A 20048-nucleotide genomic window follows, 5' to 3' on the forward strand; every position below is an offset into this window, starting at 1 on the left:
TATGTGGTGATATCCTTTAGAGATTGATGTCGGTTTTTGATACAGTGCCGTCTGAGGGATCGAAGGTCACGGTCATTCAATGTTGGTTTCCGGCCATGCCGCTTACGTGGAGTGATTTCTCCAGATTCTCTGAACCTTTTGATGATATTATGGACTGTAGATGGTGAAATCCCTAAATTTCTTGCAATTGCACTTTGAGAAACGTTGTTCTTAAACTGTTTGACTATTTGCTTTCGCAGTTGTGAACAAAGGGGTGTACCTCGCCCCATCCTTTCTTGTGAAAGACTGAGCATTATTTAGGAAGCTGTTTTTATACCCAATCATGGCACCCACCTGTTCCCAGTTAGCCTGCACACCTGTGGGATGTTCCAAATAAGTGTTTGATGAGCATTCCTCAACTTTATCAGTATTTATTGCCACCTTTCCCAACTTCTTTGTCACGTGTTGCTGGCATCAAATTCTAAAGTTAATGATTATTTGCAAAAAAATAAATGTTTATCAGTTTGAACATCAAATATGTTGTCTTTGTAGCATATTCAACTGAATATGGGTTGAAAATGATTTGCAAATCATTGTATTCCGTTTATATTTACATCTAACACAATTTCCCAACTCATATGGAAACAGGGTTTGTATTTTTTTCCGGAAAATCCATCTTTTAGTGAAGGTTTGTGGTCGAAGTGTAGGCTAATCTTTGCCCATTCAAACTGACTTCTTCAGAGATGAAGTCTCATTGCCAAAAATCATAAAAGTAAAAGTAAAACACATTTTAGTTCAGATGAGGCTGAAAGTTAGTATAGTGACTCGTGCCGGTTAAAGCAAACAAACAGAGCATTTTCCTTCATTCGGTTTCACCGTGGACATGATGGTGTAGCACAGACGGTTTTACTGCAATTTAAATTGGCTGGATCACGAAAGGATGTTAAGGTAAATGTCTACTAGGATTGTACGGTATACCGGTATTAGTATAGTACCGCGATTCTAATTAATCATATTCGGTACTATACCGCCCCACCCAATTGGTGTATCTACACCTAACATCCACTGTAATTATACCAAGTACAGTAGCGTATCTAGTCGATACTACTATAATTACGTCGATATTTTTTGGCATCACATCTTTTGTTTAAAAAAAAAAAGTATATTATGTGGCAGAGAGGTTAGTGCGTCTGCCTCACAATAAGAAGTTGCTGAGTAGTCTGGGGTTCAATCCCAGGCTCGGGATCTTTCTGTGTGGAGTTTGCATGTTCTCCCCGTGACTGCGTGGGTTCCCTACGGGTACTCGGGCTTCCTCCCACCTCCAAAAACATGCACCTGGGGATAGGTTGATTGGCAACACTAAATTGGCCCTAGTGTGTGAATGTGAGTGTGAATGTTGTCTGTCTATCAGTGTTGGCCCTGTGATGAGGTGGCGACTTGTCCAGGGTGTACCCCGCCTTCCGCCCGATTGTAGCTGAGATAGGCTCCAGTGCCCCCTGCGACCCCGAAGGGAATAAGCGGTAGAAAATGGATGGATGGATGTTTATAAACTCAGGAAATATGTTCCCGGACACATGAGGACTTTGAATATGACCAATGTATGATCCTGTAACTACTTGGTATCGGATTGATGCCCAAATTTGTGGTATCATTCAAAACTAATGTAAAGTATCAAACAACAGAATAATAAGTGATTATTACATTTTAACAGAAGTGTAGATAGAACATGTTAAAAGAGAAAGTAAGCAGATATTAACAGTAAATGAACAAGTAGATTAATAATTCATTTTCTACCGCTTGTCCTTAATAATTTGGACAAAATAATAGAATGGAAAATGACACATTATGTTACTGCATACGTCAGCAGCTAAATTAGGAGCCTTTGTTTGCTTACTTTCTACTAAAATACAAGTTGTCTTGTATGTTCACTATTTTATTTAAGGACAAACTTGCAATAGGAAACATATGTTTAATGTACGGTACGCTAAGATTCTTTGTTAAAATAAAGTCAATAATGCAATTTTTTGTGGTCCCCTTTATTTAGAAAAGTACCGAAAAGTATCGAAATAATTTTGGTACCGGTACCAAAATATTGATATCGGGACAACACTAATGCAGTGGTTCTTAACCTTGTTGGAGGTACCGAACCCCACCAGTTTCATATGCGCATTCACCGAACCCTTCTTTAGTGAAAAATAATTGTTTTTTTTTTTTTTTCAAATTCAAGACAAAGTTATATGTTTTTGGTAACACTTTAGTATGGGGAACATATTCTAAGTAACAAAGACTTATTTTAGAGTTTTTTGGACACTAGGGGAACATATTCTAAATAACAAAGACTTAATTTAGAGTTATTTGGTTAGGGTTAGAGTTATAATAAGGCCATGCCGAATAAGGCATTAATAAGTACTTAATAATGATTAGTTAAGAGGCAATATGTTACTAATTTGCATGTTAATAAGCAACTAATTAATGGTGAATATGTTCCCCATACTAAAGTGTTACCTTGTTTTTTACTGGTGCACAAAATGAACCGTGCATGAACATCACCTTGTTCAAACAACAAAACCAACACAGTGCATAAACTCACAACAAATTACACACCTGCAAATCAGTGTGACTTCTGCTGTTGCCGTATCCGTAATACGCCGATAAGGAGAAGTTTTTATTTACATGATGAGTCGGGTGTGTTTTAACCTCCGCCGAACCCCTGAGGCCGACTCACCGAACCCCTAGGGTTCGACCGAACCCAGGTTAAGAACCACTGCACTAATGTCTACCATATCTGCTGACGTCAAACTTGACCAAAATTTCACACTTGAACAAAATTCCGAACAGACTGTTTGGAGGAAGTACAAACGTATAAAGAAGGTATAAAAGATTGTTTTTATAGATATCTCTGCAACGCCTCATCATTTTGATTTATCATTTTCGGGGCTTATGCTGATCCCAAATACACATAAGCAGGTATCTTCAGGTAAAAAAAAAGTTGGTTTTGCATAATAAGCCCCCTTTAAAAGAATGTCTATGAAATGAGATAATTAGAGTGGGTTTTGCATGATGTGAAAAGCGAAACGACTAATTGGAGCACAGCGCCTATTAAGGGGAAGGCCACTATTTAAAGAAATGATGGTAACTAACAAATGATGAGTATTTAATGGGTCTTGGTAAATACACACTGACCCGCTGAGACCACCGGCACAGATTACACAGCAGTAGCTACACCTGCAGTACCACTAATGTACAGAACAGTCCCACTGTGCACTTGGAGCGTCAATATCATCGCTGGCACATGACACCGTATTTCCTTTCTTTGTGTGTTTGCTTTTTGTGCTTCTCACTTGAAAAAGATTCCAAGCTGAACGGCGAGGCTGCCAACGCGGCCCTGGCCAACGAGGACTGCCCCCACATAGACCAGGCTGTATCTCCGGAGGAAATCTTCAGCCCCGGCGAAAGAGAGCGGCCCTGCTTCCTGGTCACCACGGCCGAGCGGCCCAACCACACGGGGGGCAGAGTGAGGAGGGGTACGTACAGTAACAGCCAATCACAGGCCCCTGTAAGATACTGACACGGCATAGGCTGTAGACAAGACACACACCTTTTTTTTTTTCTCTCCCTCCCCATCTTTGCCAAGAGTGAAACACCTTACAAAAAAAAAACACACACAACTGCAAACCTCCTCAATCATTCCCTTTGTACATATTCCAAGTTAAGGCCAAGCACAATCACCACAATACCAGTTGTCTACATCGACACAATATATTTTTTGATACCATACATAATGTACTACCCTTATTTATTTACCAGTAAGGAAAAAAACTATTTTGAAGATTTATATGGTCTAGACTGTGTTGTCTTACATGCTTAAGAGTATATTGATGTGCAATGTATGTACTATTAATGTGCTTTATTGGATCCTGACTTTGAGTACATAGCTCCTGGTCATAATGGTGCATGAAGTGTCTTGCTGATGGGTGCTATCAGTATGGTGAAGGAGCACAACACAATTTGGACTTTTAAGTGGCTCAAGCCCTATTATTCTAATTATTTTGTTCAAAACATTCCCCCCCCCCAAAAAACGCTACACAACTTTGTAGCTGTGATTTTCCAGCAGTAGCTATACGACAACATTCCCTACCGGTGGTGCCTACCTTTTTCTAGTGTTCTTCTCCAAACCATTCCAGTACCACCCGGTTGCATGCCCTTGTCCTCCGGATGCACTCGATGCATTTAGAAATCAGATCTGTCTCAAGTCTGTGTTGACCTGTTTCTTTTGGAGACAAAAACAAGAAAGCAACAGGTGTAGTATTTACCAAGGAGGAGCACAAAAAAACCCAAAACAACAACAAGTCATGTCATGGATCCAGTGCTGCAGTGTACTCAGAACGTTCTCTGTTTTTCAACTGAAGGTTATGAAAAGCCTTGGAGCCTTAACAGCATGTCTGGCATGAGCGGGGATGCCTCTGGAGTGTCCTCAGTGTCCGCCCTGCCCTGCAGCCCACCCTGTCTAATGCAGCACTCACATTCTCCCATCCCATCCATTATGTAGCATGGTTGAGTAGCAGACACAATGCCATTGGAAGGCCAGCCCACCTCCTCCTATATTTCTTGTCAGATTTTTATTTATTTTTTGCTTCTTTTTCTCCTGCTTTCTCATTGTTATTTTCCTGGAAAAAGTGTATCTCAACTGTTTCCAATACTTCCCAAGTGTTCTCCTTGGGTGTGTCATTATATCCGGTAGACTAGAACGTCCCATTGGCGAGATGCCACTCGTGCATGGGTCACCTGAGCTGCAGACAAAGCACTGTTCTACTACGTTTTTTCCCTATGTTGACTTCATTGCCTGTTGCTCTGTTGCTTTTGATCTCACATACCTTTCTAATCTCATCTGCTTTTGACAATTCTGTGAAAGAGTTCATAAGATGTGATAACACATTTACAACACATTTCTTTTCCATTGCCAGCTGTTAAGGAAACTCCTCTTAAGTTCTTTGTATGTTGCAAAGTTTAACAATTGTGAAAGCGCACACCAGGCGTTTAGTTTTTAAGCAGCAAGATGATGTCCAATGCACTATGGAGATGATGACAATTCTTATGATACTAGTGATGACTAAAACTCATGACAACAGAACTAAAACTGTTTGTTCCTTTGCATGAAGTGCATGAGAAATTTTGTTCCACAATTGTATTGCAGTACCTGTAACAAGCAAACATTTTCTTTTCAAAAGCATCTAAGCTTTGCCATTTTTATGCATTTTTGAGACAGCTTTATAAGAGACTCAGTCATAGCAGATATTTTTATGTAGCTGCCATTCATTGCCTTTCCCCAAATTCTAAATTGCTTTCATATTTTCATGTATTCATTTTGACTGGGGCCATTTGAAAAAAAAAAAAAACTTGAACTATTTGGCACAAAGCCAACCGTTGCGGTTAAAAGCATATATGATTTATTTTTTAACTATACCCCATCAGTAGTGAGAAGCTTTTTTTTAACTGCAGCTGCTGTTATGGCTAAAATACAGACAAAAATGACAACAATGGTGCCTTCAATTCAAGTGAGGCAATGTAGAAGAAAAAAATTTTGACACAATACAACACTGTTGTAGCATTTAAAAGCTGCTCGTGACTTAATTTTTATAAAGTGGTTGTTGTAGACTAAGAATAATCTTTAGGAGAGACAAAAAAAATGTTGGATTAAAGAAGCACAATATATTAACCAAGGGCCACACTAATATATATATATATATATATATATATATATATATATATATATATATATATATATATATATATATATATATACACACACACACACACACACCGTACAGGCCACAAGTTTGGACACACCTTCTCATTCAATGCATTTTCTTTATTTTCATGACTATTTACATAGTAGAGTGTCACTGAAGGCATCCAAACTATGAATGAGCACATGTGGAGTTATGTACTTAACAAAAAAAGGCAAAATAACTGAAAACATGTTTTATATTCTAGTTTCTTCAAAATAGCCACCCTTTGCTCTGATGAGTTTCAAGCACACCTGTGAAGTGAAAAACCATTTCAGGTGACTATCTCTTGAAGCTCATCGAGAGAATGCTTAGAGTGTGTGAAAAAGTAATCGGAGCAGAGGGTGGCTATTTTGAAGAAACTAGAATATAAAACATGTTTTCAGTTATTTCACCTTTTTTTTGTGAAGTGCATAACTCTACATGTGTTCATTCATAGTTTTGATGCCTTCACTGACAATCTACAATTTAAATAGTCATGAAAATAAAGAAAACGCATTGAATGAGAAGGTGTGTCCAAACTTTTGACCTGTACTGTGTGTATATATATATATATATGTACATATAGTTGATCTTAAATATCAATATTGATACTGTCCCAATAATTATGCACACATCCTTTCAAGGCACTTTAACAGATTGTATGTTGACCAATTAGAAATGTCACAAATTTCTATAAGATTTAAGTATACGAGTATATTCATTCTGAATAGTTTTACATTTCAAGTCATGTCTCTTGTGGTGATTAATGGACATTTTATAAATATATATATTCATATATATATATATATATATATATATATATATATATATATATATATATATATATATATATATATACATATATATATATATATATATATATATATATGTGTATATTGAGAAAAACTACTTGTGAAGATTTGATGTGGGGAGATGCAGGTGGGGGAAAAAACCAGTATGGAATGTGGGTCTTCTTGGGGAAAGGTAAATGCATGTATTTTACATTTATGCAACAGAAAAGTATTCAAATCAAATATGTAAAGATAATCCTTGCATGAAATAAATTTTATACTCAATGAGTGTTTAGACTCCATTTTTATTCAACAGCACATGCATACACATTTTTTTTCTTTTTGGTCGATACTTGGGTACTGAAGGAAACAGAATACCAGCTACGATGAGAGCATGACATGAAGTATCCGCATGAAAATGACTGAAACATGAATCTCAACCTCTCAAAAGGCCGCATGACCGGGCATGTTTTTTTCAGTGAGTCCAACAAGACAATCCATCCTTGTCTGATGCCTTGGCCATACATACTTACATACGCATGGGAAAAACACATGGTAAACCTGCCTTTACCATGAGAGACTAACGGAGCACATTTTCTTTACCCTTTGAGTGTCATTTCACCTCTCCCTGCCCTGCGGACGTATCAGCCATCAACCATCAATTCCCGCATAAAACATACTCGGTGTAATAATTGATTTGTGTTATTTTATATGTTTATAGAGACCCAGCGACAGCACCGGAGCAGACAACCAACTGAGTCAGTTTGTGTTATGAACCATGGTGTACCAACCACAATGTGTATGACCCATAACGGCCCATCACCCACCTAGATCGTGCTGTAGCGAGCATTGTTGTGTGTACCACTTGCTTTTTTTCCAATGGGTGTAACAGTGGCAACCTGTACATCACTACACCAACTCAGAATAGATGTAGCACTGAGGACGTTTTGTTGTCAAGCCTTATGTAGCTCATTATCTGTGACTGGTTACTGTGTTGTAATTTGTGTGCCTATATTTTTGGTGTATGCCAGTGCTGTAAATATGCTTTCTGTGTGTGTCAATGTTTCTGAGTGATCATCAAATGTCTGTGTGGTGTGTCGAAAGAAACAAAAAAGGTTGCTTCTATTTTAAACCCTGTCACGTTAAACAGCTGGAAAACACACTTTTGCACTCTCATGCCCATCTCTTTAGAGACTTTTTGCACTTTTTTGCACCACTGAACTTTTTTACATTCCGTTGATGTTTTTAGCCATCACAGAGAAAATGTCATACTTGAACACCATTCTTACCTTGTATCAAATGTGCTGTTATGAACTCATGCGGTAAATAATACAGTAGCTCTTTTTAGACTGTAGTCAAGACATTTTAACAAGTTGCACTTATTTTTTTTCTAAAATGTGTCCTTTAGCAGTGCTTTTTCAGTTGACAATCGAGTATAATTGGCATTATTGTATAATTATTATCATCTTAGCGCAGAAATACCGACACAAAAACACTGTATACACAACACTGGACAAGTGCCTCTCTTATGCAGATTCCAAAAAAATCAGTAGTTTAAAGAATAACATTGAAAATTCCCTATTTCATTGTAAATCAGTCAACAGACGTTAATGAATCAGCAGTAGCAAAGTACACAAAAGGTATAGTGGATGTAAGTCAACAAACTCAGTAAGATGCCAGCTTTTTACGTAAAAAAAAAAAAAATGGGGGGTGTCAAAATTAGTGATTAAAAAATAGCTAATAAATCTTTTTAATCTGGCTTACAAAAAAGTGCTGACAACAGCACTCAATTTGAGGTATTTCTTTTCAAATGTTTTACAAAACCCAAAACCAGTGAAGTTGGCACGTTGTGTAAATAGTAAATAAAAACAAAATACACTGATTTGCAAATCCTTTTCAACCTATATTCAATTGAATAGACTGCAAAGACAAGATACTTAACGTTGCTCATTTGGAATTTGATGCCTGCAACATGTTTAAAAAAACTGGCACAAGTGGCAAAAAAGACTGAGAAAGTTGAGGAACGCTCATCAAACACTTATTTGGAGCATCCCACGGGTGAACAGGCTAGTTGGGAACAGGTGGGTGCCATGATTGGGTATAAAAGCAGCTTCCATGAAATGCTCAGTCATTCACAAACAAGGATGGGGCGAGGGTCACCACTTTGTCAACAAATGCGTGAGCAAATTGTCGAACAGTTTAAGAAAAACATTTTTCAACGAGACATTGCAAGGAATTTAGGGATTTCACCATCTACGGTCTGTAATATCATCAAAGGTTCAGAGAATCTGGAGAAATCACTGCACGTAAGCAGCAAGGCTAAAAACCAACATTGAATGCCCGTGACCTTCGATCCCTCAGGCAAACCAACATCAGTGTGTAAAGGATATCACTAGATGGGCTCAGGAACACTTCAGAAATCCACTGTCAGTAACTACAGTTTGTCGCTACATCTGTAAGTGCAAGTTAAAACTCAACTATGCAAAGCAAAAGCCATTTATCAACAACACCCAGAAACGCTGCCGGCTTTGCAAGGCCTGAGCTCATCTAATATCGACTGATGCAAAGTGGGAAAGTGTTCTGTGGTCTGATGAGTCCACATTTTAAATAGTTTTTGGAAACTGTGGACGTCATGTCCTAAGGACCAAAGAGGAAAATAACTATCCGGATTGTTATGGGCGCAAAGTTGAAAAGCCAGCATCTGTGATGGTATGGGGATGTACAGTATTTGTGCCCAAGACATGGGTAACTTACACATCTGTGAAGGCGCCATTAATGCTGAAAGGTACATACAGGTTTTGGAGCAACATATATTTGCCATCCAAGCAACTTCTGCTTATTTCAGCAAGACAATGCCAAGCCACATTTTGCACGTGTTACAAGAGTAAAAGAGTGCGGGTACTAGACTGGCCTGCATGTAGTCCAGACCTGTCTCCCATTGAAAATGTGTGGCGCAATATGAAGCCTAAAATACCACAACGGAGACCCCGGACTGTTGAACAACTTAAGCTGTAAATCAAGCAAGAATGGGAAATAATTCCACCTGAGAAGCTTAAAAAATGTGTCTCCTCAGTTCCCAAACGTTTACTGAGTATTGTTAAAAGGAAAGGCCATGTAACACAGTGGTAAAAATGCCCCTGTGCCAACTTTTTTGCAATGTGCTGCTGCCATTAAATTCTAAGTTAATGATTATTTGCAAAAAAAAAAATTAAGTTTCTCAGTTTGAACATTAAGTATCTTGTCTTTGCAGTCTATTCAATTGAATATAAGTTGAAAAGGATTTGCCAATCATTGTATTCTGTTTTTATTTAGGATTTACACAACGTGCCAAGTTCACCGGTTTTGGGTTTTGTAAAACAAATCGGTGGACATGTTGGCTTTGGTTACCTTTCCTGACTGCCAGTCACATATGTCTCATACACGTACATCAATGTGTCACATTATCTCATGTTATAAAACTTACTCAACGACAGAAAATGAATTTAATCACTACGAATTTTGCTTTTATTTCATCCAAGGGCAGAGACAAGAGCGTGCGATCTATGACTAGCACAAGCGTTTGAAACAACATTGTTTCATGTAAGTGTGGTCGGATTTTAAATATAATGTACATATCATTGTACATGTAATATATCGCTATATTGAAGCACAAATGTGTTATATTAGTATCAAGTCAGCTTAATGTGGAACAAGTGATGCCATCTCTCCATAGCTGGTGTCATATATGAGGCACGTTATATAAAAACAATATATTGTCTACTCCATTGTGTCTTAACCATAGGGCTTCAGTTTCACTTTTCAATCACTTGTGTCAGTCCAACTATCCCTCTCGGGGTCACAGGTGCGTTGGAGCCTATAAGAGCTGCACTTGGGCGGAAGGCAGGGTAAACCCTGGACTAGTCACAGTTACAATCTCAAACAAAAAGAAAAAGTCCGGACCTAAAGTCATAGAGAAATTTCTGAAGTGCAAATATTATGATTAAATTGGTGAAGCTGTATTTTCATTTGCACCTGAACTTTATTGGCAATTTAGTTCAGAAACATATGAATATAGTTGATTCAATTTAGCACTACACTACTGTATGTACAAACCCCGTTTCCATATGAGTTGGGAAATTGTGTTAGATGTAAATATAAACGGAATACAATGATTTGCAAATCATTTTCAACCTATATTCAGTTGAATATGCTACAAAGACAACATATTTCATGTTCAACCTGATAAACATTTTTTTTTTGCAAATAATCATTAAATTTAGAATTTCCCAACTTCTTTGTCAACACGTGACAAAGAAGTTGGGAAAGGTGGCAATAGATACTGATAAAGTTGAGGAATGCTCATCAAACACTTATTTGGAACATCCCACAGGTGAACAGGCAATTTGGGAACAGGTGGGTGCCATGATTGGGTATAAAAGTAGATTCCATGAAATGCTCAGTCATTCACAAACAAGGATGGCGCGAGGGTCACCACTTTGAGAGTTTAAGAAAAACCTTTCTCAACCAGCTATTGCAAGGAATTTAGGGATTTCACCATCTACGGTCCGCAATATCATCAAAGGGTTCAGAAAATCTGGAGAAATCACTGCACGTAAGCAGCTAAGCCCATGACCTTTGATCCCTCAGGCTGTACTGCATCAACAAGCGACATCAGTGTGTAAAGGATATCACCACATGGGCTCAGTTGGTCGCTACATCTGTAAGTGCAAGTTAAAACTCTCCTATGCAAGGCGAAAACCGTTTATCAACAACACCCAGAAACGCAGCCGGCTTCGCTGGGCCTGAGCTCATCTAAGATGGACTGATACAAAGTGGAAAAGTGTTCTGTGGTCTGACGAGTCCACATTTTAAAATTGTTTTTGGAAACTGTGGACGTCGTGTCCTCCGGACCAAAGAGGAAAAGAACCATCCGGATTGTTATAGGCGCAAAGTGTAAAAGCCAGCATCTGTGATGGTATGAGGGTGTGTTAGTGCCCAAGACATGGGTAACTTACACATCTGTGAAGGCGCCATTAATGCTGAAAGGTACATACAGGTTTTGGAGCAACATATGTTGCCATCCAAGCAACGTTATCATGGACGCCCCTGCTTATTTCAGCAAGACAATGCCAAGCCACGTGTTACATCAATGTGGCTTCATAGTAAATGAGTGCGGGTACTAGACTGGCCTGCCTGTAGTCCAGACCTGTCTCCCATTGAAAATGTGTGGCGCATTATGAAGCTTAAAATACCACAACGGAGACCCCGGGACTGTTGAACAACTTAAGCTGTACATCAAGCAAGAATGGGAAAGAATTCCACCTGAGAAGTTTAAAAAATGTGTCTCCTCAGTTCCCAGACGTTTACTGAGTATTGTTAAAAGGAAAGGCCATGTAACACAGTGGTGAACATGCCCTTTCCCAACTACTTTGGCACGTGTTGCAGCCATGAAATTCTAAGTTAATTATTATTTGCAAAAAAAAAATAAAGTTTATGAGTTTGAACATCAAATATCTTGTCTTTGTAGTGCATTCAATTGAATATGGGTTGAAAAGGATTTGCAAATCATTGTATTCTGTTTATATTTACATCTAACACAATTTCCCAACTCATATGGAAACGGGGTTTGTACATTTATTTTGTTTTTACTTTTGAGTCTCTTCTTATGCAATATGTTTGGTTCGTACTTATTTTTCTAAACAGTCTGACCTAAGTCTAAGGTTTATGTGTTAAATGAAAATATTTATAACTAACACATCGTTTCATATAATTTGACTAGATTGTAAATTGTAAGTAGGTTAGATATAAATATTGAATACAACTAAAATCAAGAGTAAGATTACTAATTCAGTGTCTTGTGTAGTAGAAAAGTTGTGCCCCCAGGTCCAAAATGTTAAGAGCCCCTGGTCTACTCCTTGTTACAACAAGACAACTAAACATACTTCTGATACATCCTTGAAGTTTACTATGACTACACTATTTGCTAGATATAATTCATCTCATCACCACTATTTAAAGCCGCTAACGTTAGTTGGATACTGTGGGGCTGTCATGGTTGACTAGACTCTACAGCATTGTGCGGACATCGGGGGCGGTACCTCTGGATTGGCAGAATGGGGTGGTGGTTAATCTATTTAAAAAGGGAAACCAGAGGGTGTGTTCCAATTATCGTGGGATCACACTCAGGCAAGGTATATTAAGGTGTGCTGTAAAAGAGGCTACGTCGAATAGTCAAACCTCGCATTTGGGAGGAGCAGTGTAGTTTTTGTCCTGGTCGTGGAACTTTGGACCAGCTTTATACCCTCAGTAGGGTCTTTGAGGGTGAAAGGGAGTTTGTCAAGTCAGTCTACATGTGCTTTGTGGACTTGGAGAAGGCATTCAACCGTGTCCCTTGGAAAGTCCTGTGGGAAGTGCCCAGAGAGTATGCGGTATCGGTCCGCTCCCTGTATGAATACAGGGTCAGAGCTGGGTTCGCATTGCCGGCAGTAAATCGAACCCGTTTCCAGTGAGGGTTGGACTCCATCAATTCTGTTTACAACTTTTATGGATATAATCTCTAGGCGCAGTCAAGGTGCTGAGGGGATCCAGTTTAGTGGCTGCAGGATTAGGTCTCGCTTTTTGTGGATGATGTGGTCCTGCTGGCTTCTTCTGACCAGGATCTTCAGCTCTCACTGGATCGGTTCGCAGCTGAGTGTGAAGCGACTGGGATGAAAACCAGCACCTCCAAGTCCGATTCATGGTTCTCGCCCGGAAATGGTGGAGTGCCATCTCATGAGTTAAAGTACCTCAGGGTCTTTTTCTCGTGTTCATGAGATCGACAGACAGATCACGTGCGGCATCTGCAGTGATGCGGACCCTGTATCGGTCTGTCGTTTACCAGTCGATCTACGTCCCTATACTCACCTCTGGTCATGAGCTTTGGGTTATGACTGAAAGGACAAGATCACGGGTACAAGTGGCCGAAATGAGTTTCCTCTGTCGAGTGGCGGGGCTCTCTTTAGAGATAGGGTGAGAAGCTATGTCATTTGGGAGGAGCGCAAAGTAAAACCGCTACTCCGACACATCGAGAGGAGCCAGATGAGGTGGTTCAGGAATCTGGTCATAATGCCCCCTGAACTCCTCCCTGGGGAGGTGAATAGGGCGCGTCTGACCGGTAGAAGACCACAGGGAAGACCCAGGACCCGGCCTCCAGCTGGCCTGGGAACACCTCGGGATCCCCCGGGAAGAGCTGGACGAAGTAGCTTGGGAGAAGGAAGTCTGGGCTTCTCTGCTTAGGCTGCTACACGCACGACCCGACTTCGGATAAGCAAAAGAAGATGGACGGATGAATGGACGTTAGTCTTAGAATAGAATACAATGCTTTATTATCATCAAACATGAGAGCATGAAAAATTACAGGTGACTACTTTGTTAGGTGCAGTTAAATATAACACAAACAATAAATACCATCCATCCATACAGTTTCTACCGCTTGGTTGCGGAGGTGCTCGATCTTATTCCAGGTGCATTTGGGCGGAAGGCAGAGTACACCCTGGACAAGTCGCCACCTCATCACAGAAATAAAATAAATAAATAGCAGTACAAACAGCAGTGCAACAGTGAAAAACAGTGTAAGCTATTGGGACGGATTCAATATCCCAATGGCCCGCATAAAAATTGTTTTTAACTCTGTCCTGCTCTTGTGTGACCGAAATGTATTTCCTGATGGCAGCAGGTAGAAAAAGTGCTGACCAGAGTGAGAGGTGTCTTCCAGAAAATTCCTTTCCAAAGCAACAAGAGCAAGCAATGTCCTTTAGGGAGGGCAGAGAGCGGCCCATAATCTTCTACGCTGTCCTGGTCACCCTCTGCAGGGCCTTCCTGTCTTCAGCAGAGCAGGCAGCAAACCACACAGTTACACAGTACATCAGAACTGGCTCAATGGTGGCCCGATAAAAAGATACATGCAATTTCTCCTCAAATTGATTCCTCCGCAGCACAGAAGGGGAGTGGAGTCTCTGCTGTGTCTTTTTGACCAGTGCTTGAAGTGTTGACAGTCCATGTCAGGTCCTCCGAGATGTAAGTTTCCAGGAACTTCGAGGAGGCCAATCTCCACACATCTTCCCCTCTCTGTCTCCTAAAATCAATGACCATCTCCTTGGTCTTTGTGGTGTTCAGCCTCAGGTTGTTCTTGGTGCATCACCCTGCCAGCGCCTGTATTTTCTCTCTGTAGGCTGTTTCATTACCACCCGTGATCAGATACACAACTGTGCACAAACTTGATGATGATGTTCGAGGGATGAATGGGGAACCAATCATATGTATATAGGGCATACAGGATATAGGGTGTACAGGAGGGGGCCCAACACGCAGTCCTGAGGGGAGCCAGTGCTGAGTGACAGTGTGGAGGAGCATAATTGGCCCACCTTAACAACGTATGGTTGGTTGGTCCGAAGGTTTTTTTTATCCAGGAAGCTCAGTTTCTCCACCAAAATATCAGGGATGATGGCACGAAATGCTGAGCTCTAGTCAAAAAACAGCATTCTGACATAGGTTTTATGACAGAGAAAAACCTCCTTTTCGCCATGGCTGGAATAAGCGGTAGAAAATGGATGGATGGATGCATTTTTGTGCTGCATGACGTTAATGAGGTTCCACTCAGTCAAGCACAAGAAGAAGGCGAGGAAATTCGAAGGGATACATAGACAGTAATGTAAGAGATTAAAAATTGGATTAACAAGATTAAAAACATAATGCGCTAAATATGAGTGTAATTAATCAATCAAAATTTGACACCACTAATTAAAAATAAAAGTTAAAAGAAAGTGTAAAAAATCTGGCAGTTTTTTTTTTTAAATAGAGGAATCTGTGTTGGCCCTGCGATGAGGTGGCGACTTCCCGAGTGCAGCTGAGATAGGCTCCAGCACCCCCCGCGACCCCGAAAGGGACAAGCGGTAGAACATAGATGGATGGATGGAACCGTAAAGGTTTAACACAATTCAATTGTCGATGTTTGTTGACCTAGAATTTATAAATATGGAAAATTACCTAGTTTTTTCTGATAAGAAGAGTGCAATATAAGTGTAAAAAGAAGTTAACCGCCATATAATGTAAAAGAGTCTACCTTAAGTCTACCCTAGAGAGTTTTTTTTATAAGTATAAATATTAAGTATTTATAGTTAAGAGGCATTTTTTTACTTGGTAACAGCTTAATCTTTACAAGAATGTGCTAAATCTGTTAGATTTTGAGGGGAACACCATGTATACCATCTTAGATGTTTACTAGAATTAAACATTCCAAAGAACAATATCAACTTTATTCTATTGAGTTGGATGTATGGCCCAAAAATGACACTGCCACCCAATGGTGTACTTTTGGTGAAACATATTTGTCCTTTTTTTGTGAGTAGTTAAATAGAAGGTATGTAGTAATTAAAAGTAAAAATTGCAATGCATATATAAATTTATTTTACATAAACTGCTGGCATTTTACGTGATGGTGATTTTCTATTCATTGTACAAGAATCCCAGTGTGGTTCAACATGGAAAGGCAGTAATGAGCATTGTAATTAGTAGATAACAACCATTACAGACATGTTCAAAGTGCAGCTTCCATTGTTTGTGTGGAAAAGTTAGTGTAAAAGGGACCAACTTTTTAACAAACAACTGCAAACACACTGCCAACCAACCACTGGGAACCGGGTTCTGGGCATTGTAACAATATTATTATTAAACAAACTCATTTAACAGGCATCATATGTAAGACGCAACTAATGTGTGACTTTTAGTGAGATTTGAGTGTGTGTGTGTGTGCGCACATACGTGTGTTTTGTGTGGCTAGTTCTCTTAGTTGGGTGTTCAGTGGTAGTTTTCATCGGTTTGTTAGTTAGGGACTTTTTGGTGTCTTCTCTAAACAATACAGTTGAGACCTGTGTGATAAACAGTGTTAAATAAAATTTAACAAACAAACACAAATGATCATTGTCAGAAGGGTTTCTGTTTTCTTTAAAAACATTTTTAATTTAAAAAACATTTGTGCATTTGAGATACAAAGCGTATTTAATTTGCTGAGTGTTGTTGAATAAAAACAGAAATAAATAAAGTAACTATAATTCAAGCATTATTTATGAGCCATGCTGATCCTGCACATTGGCCTTAACCTGCGTGGTTTCCAGGTACTGCACTGCAGATGCCTGCACAGCTTATAAATATGCAAGATGGTGCTGATATGGCAATACTTTAAAGGGGAATTGCACTCGTTTTTATTTTGCCTATCATGCACAATCTTTTTTGGAGACAAGAACACACATTTTCCTCTTTTTGTGCAGTCTAGATTGTAAAATACGGCTAGTACCGGTACTAGGCGTCTAACAATAGGATTGATCTATTTCACCTAAAAAGCCCTCTAAAAAAACCCACCAACTATACTCAATTTACATGCCATGACCCTATTAACCAAGCATTAGCGACAGTGTTATTGTAAGAGCTAACACAGGGGGACTATTTTAGTACTAGGCGCCTTGTTGATGACGATAACTACCTACTGCAGCTCTTGACCTACTGAGCAGATGAGCTGTATCACCCCTGAGTTGGTAAAAGTGTGCAATAGATCATAAATCATGCCTCTCACCGGTATGGTAGACGGTGTAGGTAAAAACCAAGAAGTTAGTCAAATTTGAAAGACATTGCAAGGAAGATGCGATACTACGGAGCCCCTAAAGGGACATGGGGGATTTCTTTTCCCGCTGCAGGTCCGCAAGCCACGCCCTACACACACACACACACACACACAGCCACAGAAGAGGAAAACTGTCCTTTTCCGGGCACGATAAAGCCTTAAATAATGTCAAACACGTAGCGATACAATAACCAGGAAGATAAAGTGTTTGTCTCACACCTAGGAATCCGCTGTGGACAGATCAAGACAAAAATGTAGATTTTTGGCAGGCATTCACATTTTGCCACAACACACATGGGGGTAAGTCCTAGTTGGAAATACAGCCAAATTAACTCCTGAACTGCCATTTTCACACACACCTCAAACCACGCGCACGCATCCAATGCTTTCTCGTGCGCACGAGAAACTTTTTATATTAAAAAAAATAAATAAATAAATAAATTATGAATTTCTTTTAATTTTTTTTTTTTAATAAAAAGTTTCTCGTGCGGGTTAGGGTCTTACATGTCTGAAAAAAAAAAAAAAATTATACAAAAAAACATTTCCACCATGTCCCTTTAGGGGCTCTGTAAGATAGTATGCTCGTTTGCTGCCTCTTTTTTTTTTAAACATAAATAAGGATCATGATAAAACTAAGTCTTGTGCTGAATCATATAAACATCCCATCAGTCAGCATCCAAGTGAGAGCGGACATTGTACAATAAGTGGTTGTTTTATTATGTTCGTAGTTTGTATTTCTTGTTTAATACTTCGCAATACTGGAGCTGGATCTGCTAAACACAGTTTCTAAAACTTGTAGCTTATCCTCCGTATATTCGGACTCAAAAATATAGGGCTATGGATCACCATTTGTCCCAAAGTTGTCATCGCTGTCTCTAATGATGTCCACCATGAATTATTGTTGAAATAGCGAACGTTACGATGCGCTCTGTGAAATCAATGTGCCCATAAAAGTTCTGACTATGATTAAAATGACAAAAATACTTAAATATTATATATTATAATGAATGTGCATGTTACTAAATTACATGCAGTATATACTTACAGCATGTATATAAAACGTTGTTGGAAGTTTTTAGAGGGCGTAGATCGAATCCCCATTACTTCCTTTCTTAGCTGCCTCTTGCTAGCATTTATTTACGATTTAGAATGCATAAAAAAGTGTTGTGTGTGCTTGTCTCACATAGTGATGGGGATTGACAGGCAAAATTCCCCCCAAAAAGTGCACTTCCCATTAAGTTCATGTGACGCAAGTTTGGTACAGGAATATTTCTGTGCAATAAGTAAATCACCCGGTGACACAAATGGCGGCTATAAAGTATGGGCATCAGCACCTCCCAACGTTCAAGATCACGGCAATAAAAACGCTGACATGGGAAGATGGACTTGAAGCGGCAGCCGGGCCCATCCCCCACATTAGCCTTAACGTCTTCATTCATTCAGGAGGGACAACATGGTGGGAAGCTTTGGAATGACCATGTCCTGTAAAGACATCGCCCACCATCATGGCCGTTAAAGTGACGGGCAGGCCAGAGAAATTATTGGCCCCTGTCCACACCAGACATAAGTCATGACCACACACATCCAGATATTTATGACACATGCACATAACTACCCTTGTCGATAGGAAGGTGAAAGTTGCTGCATATTTCCAAAACCAATTGAGTCAGTTCGTTCATAAAATAATTAAATTTCAGGAATTCAGCTCTAGTTTTAGACAAGCGCTGTCTCCAATATGTGCAGTTTATCAGTGGTCTTTGCACGTCTTCCCTGCGCACACCACCATTGAGTGTCCGGCCCCGCAGCCAATGAGAAGAGGCGTGACACCGGGAACGAGCTGCGGCTCAAAAACGTCGGCCAGTGAACCGTCTCCGCTTGTTCCGTGCTCGTTCCAGCCCCAGGAAAGCAGACGCCCCCCTGAAGAGGAGATGGGTAATGGGTCAGTAGAACCAAGAGAACACAACTCTTTTTTACATGCGAGCTAATATTTGCAGCCTGGAGTGGCGGGGAGGCTGCAAAGAAGAAAGGGAGTCAGAAAACAAACACATACACGCACACGCTGACACTCGGTCAGCCAGCAATAAAGCTTCCCTGCTCTTCACAGCTGGAGAGCTTGTTGTGGGTGTGGTCAGGGCTGCATCACCGAGGAGACACGTGCCATGGCAACACAGTTACCCAATAGGCCCCATTACCATGGCAACAGAAGCGAGCTTGCTTTCTCAAGGGTAACACATCCTCGAGTTCTACCTATCTGGCTGTCGTGTGCCTTTCACGCTTTGTCTTTCCGTCCATTCCATTGAGACCTGTCTTTTTCTGCTTGGCTCCGTCAGTGTTTTGATGCAGATACTGAAACACATGCTTTTGCTAGCTAGGAGACCAAGATGTCACGCCAGCAAGCTTATGTCAGTGTGTCAGTCTGCCAGCAATGGCCGATGCATTACAAACAAACATGCACCACAGGCCTTCATGATGACAGACAGTATTCAGTAACATGCCAGTGCTAATCTATAAATGAATTTCCTGTTTTGAAGCATTGTGTTCACAAGGGGAGAGAGCGCCTTATTTGGGCGCTGTGCTTTATTCCCTCACTGACAGGAGTATACCGCACATCAGTGTTTCCATGGCAACAAAGTGCTGCACTTTCTGCACAACAAAAACGGAATCGAAATCAAGACGCTGAAACCAAAAGCCGTTTCCCAGCAAACACGTCCGGTTTTTAATGGTTTCGCGATCGACCGTTTAAAATGTCACAAATAATTAACACTTCCGCAGGTGTGACTTATCGTCCATTAATAGGCATGAGAAGATGAAAACTGTTCAGTCATGAACACTAATCTTTTCTCAGAGATGGATGTGGGAAGTCCACCGGCTACCAGC

The 20048-nt window shown here is 40.0% G+C and overlaps 2 protein-coding genes across 7 annotated transcripts in view; one reads left to right on the forward strand and one right to left on the reverse strand.

The window, feature by feature from the left end:
- Window positions 1–12006, forward strand: part of kcnc1b (potassium voltage-gated channel, Shaw-related subfamily, member 1b) — a 44871-nt gene extending 32865 nt beyond the window's left edge. Inside the window, exons 3-4 of one of the 3 annotated variants that reach the window (XM_061969657.2) lie at window positions 3330–3503; window positions 7260–12006. In XM_061969657.2, the coding sequence (XP_061825641.1) occupies window positions 3330–3503; window positions 7260–7369 (284 nt within the window). In that variant the 3' untranslated portion in view covers window positions 7370–12006. Of the gene's footprint in view, window positions 1–3329; window positions 3504–4363; window positions 5758–7259 lie in introns of those variants that run through there. The other 2 variants (XM_061969656.2, XM_072913949.1) reach the window with 2 other exon arrangements.
- The window catches only part of sergef (secretion regulating guanine nucleotide exchange factor), a 43198-nt gene continuing 25144 nt past the window's right edge, over window positions 1995–20048 (reverse strand). For 2 of the 4 annotated variants that reach the window (XM_061969661.2, XM_061969662.2), the window contains exon 11: window positions 13669–19088. In XM_061969661.2, the coding sequence (XP_061825645.1) occupies window positions 18919–19088 (170 nt within the window). In that variant the 3' untranslated portion in view covers window positions 13669–18918. Of the gene's footprint in view, window positions 4250–13668; window positions 19089–20048 lie in introns of those variants that run through there. The other 2 variants (XM_072913950.1, XM_061969663.2) reach the window with 2 other exon arrangements.

This window comes from Nerophis lumbriciformis, linkage group LG10, assembly GCF_033978685.3.
Source record: "Nerophis lumbriciformis linkage group LG10, RoL_Nlum_v2.1, whole genome shotgun sequence".
Taxonomy (NCBI): Eukaryota; Metazoa; Chordata; class Actinopteri; order Syngnathiformes; family Syngnathidae; genus Nerophis; species Nerophis lumbriciformis.